The 7,021-nt window shown below is 37.8% G+C and overlaps 1 protein-coding gene across 2 annotated transcripts; it reads right to left on the reverse strand.

The window, feature by feature from the left end:
• Nucleotides 1-233: 233 nt before the first annotated feature.
• On the reverse strand, nt 234-5,919 carry angptl5 (angiopoietin-like 5). 2 transcript variants are annotated; one of them, XM_028596169.1, is made up of 8 exons: nt 5,740-5,919; nt 2,924-3,095; nt 2,684-2,787; nt 2,519-2,612; nt 1,985-2,088; nt 1,775-1,895; nt 995-1,180; nt 234-843 (listed from the first exon to the last, which is right to left on the reverse strand). In XM_028596169.1, the coding sequence occupies exons 1-8, from the start codon at nt 5,791-5,793 to the stop codon at nt 524-526; spliced, it is 1,155 nt and encodes a 384-aa protein (XP_028451970.1). In that variant the 5' UTR covers nt 5,794-5,919; the 3' UTR covers nt 234-523. The 2 variants fall into 2 exon arrangements, with proteins under 2 accessions (XP_028451970.1, XP_028451969.1); XM_028596168.1 differs by having other exon boundaries at nt 2,924-3,113.
• Nucleotides 5,920-7,021: the final 1,102 nt, after the last annotated feature.

Genomic DNA, 7,021 nt, shown 5'->3' on the forward strand with positions numbered 1-7,021 from the left:
TTTATTAACCATTAATAAAGCCATCAGTTACAACTTACCAACATTTTATAAAGGGTGCCTTAAAAGAAAATTGTACTCATTTTTATTGTTTGTCTTGTTTTTCCTCAACTCCTTCAAGAACATGACAGAAGCTTCTGGTGTATATGCATTATATATAAAAAGTATTTATTATAATAATTTACAATAATATTTTAGACTGTGTTAAAGAGATTGTTAATTGATTTAGTGTACATTGTTTTCTACTCTTCTGATTACGTTGGTGTTGTTGTGTTGTTTGCATTATAATTCCAGGTATATTTATTCTCAAAAGTCAACACAAAATCACCTTAAAGGAATATTTTCAGAACAGGTAATTGGTTACTATGAGGTGAAAGAATGAAAATAAGACATCCTTTCAGCCTTCATCCTGTTTTATTAAAACTTCAGGTTGTACAAAGATGCAGTGCAACTTTTACAATATGTGTTTTCTTCCCCTCTCCCTCTGCTTCTCCTCCTCAACCTCCTCCTCTCCACCTCTCCTCTGTCAATTATTGGTTGCAATCCTCCTGACCTTCATCGTGACCGATTTGATGACGTGAGGGACTCCATTCTGTCTCCAGGTGTCCCACAGGATGTGTGTCCTCTGTCCCTGGTTGTGCTCATCATCTTCGGGAGAGCCGTTAAGGTTTGCCAGGCCGCACTGGTTGAACCACCATCCTGTCTGGTTGTGCTGAATGCTGCAGCTCTCCACCGTGCGGTTGTCGATGGAGCAGGAAGGATTACAGCCATCGTTGTCCACGTCTGAGGCGCTGAATGGAGCTGTGTCCTGGTTCTGATCCTGGTCATAGCCACGAAACGCATCACCTGTACAAAAACACACACAGAAATGCACACCGGCATACAGATGTGCACATGTTGAGTGTGAACATATACACAGTGCATGGATCATTATTTTGAGTTTGTGGAAAGAAAAAGCAACATTTGTCACTTACTTTTTGTAATTTTTAAGTCTCACCTGCGCTGCCTGCGTATCTGCCCAGGTGTATACTGAAGAACTGTGTTTCGCTGTCCAGGTGGAAATCATCATATGATGCATAAGAGGTGACGTCATCATGGGACACCAGAGCAATGTGAAGTTGGAACCGAGTATCTTTCTGGTTTACTATATGAAATACCTTCCTCAAACCCAACCAGTGTTCTCCTACACACACACACACACACACACACACACACACACACACACACACACACACACACACACACACACACACATGCATGCACACACACACACACACATCAAAAAGAGAGAATGTGCAGTCATCATTGGCAAATGCAAAATTAATTTCTAACATTTGCAGTGTTTGTTCAAAGTAAGACAGCTGTACATTGCATCTTAAAATGATGACATTTTTTTATAAGAATTCCTTAAATAAGTTTCTGGAACACCAACTCTGAGCCAGAGCTTAACACCGAACATTACTAATTCATCTTGTGGATGAATGGTAACTAACCTCTTCAGTCAGGTTCCAAAATCTTGTCGAAAGTCTTTTTAGAAGAAGACTGTTCAACAATCACAAATGGGTAATACTATTCGCCATGTAGTGTATGTGTTAATGTGCATCTTACAAACAGTCAACTTGGTCTGCATTGTTAACTGATGTTCTTGAGCAGTCAGCTGGCACACCTGGTATACGTAGCTGTTGTTCCAAACATTTCAGCCTCCTTTTTATGTTGGTATTAAAGCTTTAAAACAGGAAACATGCTTCTGTCCGTTTCTAAATTAATTTCATACAACCTGCAAGGTTTCCAAAGCCATCAACATAATCAGCCCAGGGTCGTTTGAAGTCAGTTAGTCCATCAGTCCTCCGTTGCATCACCGTCCATCCGCCTCCCATGTAATCCATTTCACAGAAAACCTGCAGCACATGTTGTGTTTTGAGTGGTGAGTGACGATTGAGTGACAGATGGTGAATGACTTACAGTATTAGTATTAGTGTACATCTACCTCAAATGAAGAGTCTGTATTCTCTGGGTGGACAATGTAAATACCACTGGGGATCTTGGGGACGACTGACAAAAGATTGTCCTTGATATCGCTGCAGTCTTGTCCTAATCAAAGCAAACATACTCTCTTCTGTCATCACAAAGAAAATGATTGTTCACTAAAGGATGCATACCTAAGGATGTAGTCTGTATTTCTGTAACACATTTAACATTATTGACCAGTGAAAACCATGTATTTGGTGATTTAATCATTCATATAGACTGAAAACTGAAATGTTCCTTTTTGGTAGAGAATTTTCTACTACTTCTATAAGACCAGTTTAATCTCAATAACACCTTGTCATGTTGTCATGAAAAAACCTTTTTACACATCAAGATCAGTGTACTCATCATGAGAGTGTGTTACAAAACTGGAGGTGTGGAATTTGAAAGACTTGGCCGTTTACCGAGCAGGAAGGGTCTAACAAAGCAATACTATTGATTGCATTATGGGACTTGTATATTGTGAAATCGCACGTGTTTGTGTGTGAGTTACCATGGGATTGCACAGGTTTGATGGAGTACATCTCAGTGTTGCTTCTCTGAACTTCGGAGCTGAGCGTCTGTACTTTGGTCATCAGCTCTGTGACCTGGAAATGTGACACTACAGTACATCAAACGCTTAGAAACTTTAAGAAAGAAAAAAAAGATGCCACTTTACCTGACTGCTAAGGATGTCCAGGGCTCTCTGCTGCTCCTCCATCACATCCCGAATCAGCTTCCGGGTGTTGCGTCCAAATGCCAACAGAGACTGCTGTAACTGGCCTACATATAGGACACACACACACGCACACACACACATACACACACACACACACACACACACACACACACACATTCTGAACAACAGATAATGATGATAGATGTAACAATAACACAAGGAAAGAGAAAGACATTTTACCACAGATTGAATGTTTCTCATCTCGTAGCAGCTTGACAGTGATGTCACACGGGATGGAGCATGTGTCCCGACCTTTGGCCCCTCCAGGAAGTTTCTGGCCTTTGACAGAAGCATCAGAAAAGTCCTCATTGACTGTTTCTGATTGGTTAAAATCACTGCTGTTTCCTGTGTCCTGGCAATCAAGAGAGAACTACAGTGAGAGTTAAAATCCACAGTTATAAATCTGTTTTGTGTAACTAGCCTGGGATAGACACAGCGTCTTGAAGTGGATACATGCTGGTGCTAGTTGGAGCCGTGCTTACCACTGAGCCACTGTGCCTTCACATACATAGTATGGTATGTCAAAAAAAGTAATTAAAAAGTCACAGTATGGTCGAAAAAAGATAATAATAGGTCCATGTCAGTAAAAGTGTGATAAGGAGAAAGGCTGATGCTATTGACAATAGTATTCTTAATTTGAAGGTTATAGAACCTATTCAGAATTATATTATAAGGTTTCTTTTGGAGACAGCTCCATCTTGGAAGTCTCTGCTGAGCTTGCACATACCTTTATTGTGTGATAAGAAGAAAGATTGTGCCTTGATCATCATGATCTGCAGTGCAGATTCAGAGTATGAAGAAAAGACACAGACAGAATCAGGAGGACAAAGAGACAGGAATTGAGGAGACAGAGACAGTAAATAAGGACAAAGATACCATAATAATTTTGATAAGATCCCCAACAGGAGGCTTCTCCTGTGACGCTTTGAGCTGTACCGGGGTTTGCCGTTTTTCCAGATCAGAGCAATAGCCCCTCCAAATGTCTGTGCCCGTCCCTGGTACTAGTACAGTATGTTGAAAAAAGTAATAAAAAAGTCAAAGTATAGTATGTCAAAAATAAAGTGATAAAAAAGTCATAGTATAATATGTCAAAAATTGTCATAGTATAGTATGTCGAAAAAAGCAATAAAAAAGACATAGTATAGTATGTCGAAAAAGTAATGAAAAAGTCAAAGTATAGTATGTCAAAGAAGTCTGGAAGAACATGCAAACTCCACAAAAAAGGGCCAGCCCGTCTGGGAATCGAACCTAGGGGAAAGTCTGCAGTGCCTACTTTCTGGTGCTAGCCACCATTAAACCAAATAACTCATGTGGAAAACAATCATAGACTAGTATATCGAAAAAAGAGATACAAAAGTCAAAGCATAGTATGTTGAAAAAAGTGATAAAAAAGTAATAGTATATTGTGTGTGATAGTATAGTATGTTGAAAAAGTGATGGTAAAGTATGTCGAAAAAAGCGATACAAAAGTCAAAGTATAGTATGTCAAAAAAAGTAATAGTATAGTATGTTGATAAAGTAATTAAAAATCCATGGTATAGTATGTCGAAAAAAGTGATAAAAAAAGTCATAGTATAGTATGTTGAAAAAAGCGATAAAAAAAGTCAAGTACAGTATGTCGAAAAAAGTAATAGTATAGTATGTAAAAAAAAAGTCATAGTATAGTATGTTAATAAATTAAAAATTCATGGTATAGTATGTCGAAAAAAGTGATAAAAAAAAGTCATAGTATAGTATGTTGAAAAAAGCGATAAAAAAGTCAAGTACAGTATGTCGAAAAAAGTAATAGTATAGTATGTAAAAAAAAAGTCATAGTATAGTATGTTGATAAATTAAAAATTCATGGTATAGTATGTCGAAAAAAGTGATAAAAAGGTCATAGTATAGTATGTCGAAAGAAATCATAAAAAAGTCAACATATAGTATATAAAAAAGTGATAAAAAAGTGATATTATAGTATGTCTAAAAAGGGGTAAAGTGATAGTATAGTATGTTGGAAAAAGTGATAAAAAAAAGTCATAGTATAGTATGTCAAAAATATTCATAGTATGTCGAAAAACAGTGATAGTATAGTATGTTATAGAAAGTCTGGAAGAACATGCAAACTCCACAAAAAAAGGGCCAGAGCAGACTGGTAAATTGGTGATAACACAAAAACTGTAAAATATATCAAAAAGCTGAATCATTTTCTAATAGCTGAAGGTTTTGTGAATAGTTTAAAATTTGAATGACATCTGTAGGTGAAGGTAGGTGAGAGGAGTAGCATTTAGTGGAAATAGCCTGAAGAGGATTTAAAGATTACTCCATTGACTTACAATGTAAATAAGTAAAAAATATATAACTAAAGGCAAACTGAGCACATTTGTTATTTCAGAAGAGTGTATCAAACTGGTAGCCCTTCGCTTAATATTTTAAAAAGTATAAATGGTGGTGAAAAGTTGAATACAGGCACAAATGTCCCTAAAGAGCTGAACATTTTGATATTTGAATGGTTTTTGTATGCAGAAGTAGTAGGCAACCGAAAATCGTACGGAAGAATCGGATAACAATACTGTGAATGCTGCTTCAATTAAGTCCTGAAAGTTTAATAAAAATAAACACCTGCTATTTCCACGCAAAACAACAAAGAATTTTCTAAAATCAACATTTTCATAATCCTAATCAACTATTCTTTCTTGTTTTAAGAAACAGGTACTCAGAACAAGATTTTAGAACTTATTGACAGTAATGTCTTTATAAAACATTTTTGCACACACACACACACACACACACACACACACACACACACTATTTTGATGGCTATTCTAATGTTAAAATAACTAATAAAAGAAAGAAAATTCATGATTCATGATCTATCTATGATGCCTTACTCTAAACCCCTTGATCTCCTTGATTGCATTAGCATTTATTGAAGCAATTTATGATCAAACAATAATACAATAATTCCTGATGACTGACTAAAGTGGAAAACATTTTAACAACCATAGCATACATACTGTGGAGGAAAGCAGATGAGGCACAAGCAGCAGCAGGACAGTTGTTGTCCACATTATGTGTGTGTCGTCTGACTGTGATTATTTCCTGAATTCCGTCACAAGCAGCCACTCCTTCATTTATGCTTTATTTTTCCACTGAGTTTGCTCTTTTCCCTCACATGTCCCTATTTCTACCAAGTCTTGTCTGCATTCCCTCCAGTTATCAAACTTCTCCCTGCTTCCTATCTGACTACCTCCCTCTCTCCACCTCCATCAGTCACTCCCATTTTTTCTTGTAAATTCCCATGACAACATCCCCTGTAAGAGCAGGTCAAATTTGTAAATGGGATGGTGATAAAAGTCTGGATATGTTTCTGACAAGTAGCTGAATGTGCTGATTCCAGATTTGTGGTAAAGAGTGATTACCTTCCCCCTCAGTGTGTCTATTACCAGGCATTGCTATTTTACAGGTTATATCCTGCCACTAGCATGAGAAACAAATGTGGGGAAAGGGAAATGGGCAGCTTGTTTTAATGTAGGAACACTTTCTCTCTGCTTGTGTCTTTGCATAGGAGCTGAAGGTAGGGTGCAGTGAAGGAAGGGTGTCTGAGCCTCTTGTGATCATATTTCCCCCCTCTTTTCTCTCTCGCTCTGACCACTGACTCATACATCTAAAAACAGCCTCCCAGAGGACCAGACCAATTACTTCTGTTAACTAGGCAGTTAAGAAGTAATGCAACTGAAAAGAGCAACATCGCATTCCAGTCAGGGTCTAGCTGGAGCCGGCCGGCCGGCCGGCCAGCCTGTCGCTTCCCTGAAAATCTTTGCTGTGAGAGCCAAAGAAAAGCTTTGCTGTTGTTCTAAACCTGTATGAGTTTACAGCCATGGTCAGTGAGAGGAATGTGAAAAGCCTGGTGCTGCAGCCTCGGGGCCCCCACATCTGTCCTATGTTACATGCGCCTGTAAAGCAGTATATACATGTGAATGATACATAATATCAGATGACTGTGTGGCCTCTCTTTATCATAGACTCTTTATGTGTCCTTGTAAATGTATGATACGTTAAAAAACAGTTTTATAGTTGAAAGAAATGACATGTTGAGAAATTCACTTGTTCACTTTCTTCTGAGATGATTGATACAACTCTAATGTCCATATGCTTAATATAAAGCTAGTGGTGGGAGACAGTTAGCTTAGCATAAAGACTAGAAGCAGGGGGAAACAGCAATGTCCTAAGCTAACCAAATCTACCTTCCATCACCCCTAAAGCTCACTAATTATTAGTTATGTCTTGTTTTTTGTA

This window comes from Perca flavescens, chromosome 13 (genome assembly GCF_004354835.1).
Source record: "Perca flavescens isolate YP-PL-M2 chromosome 13, PFLA_1.0, whole genome shotgun sequence".
Lineage (NCBI taxonomy): Eukaryota > Metazoa > Chordata > Actinopteri > Perciformes > Percidae > Perca > Perca flavescens.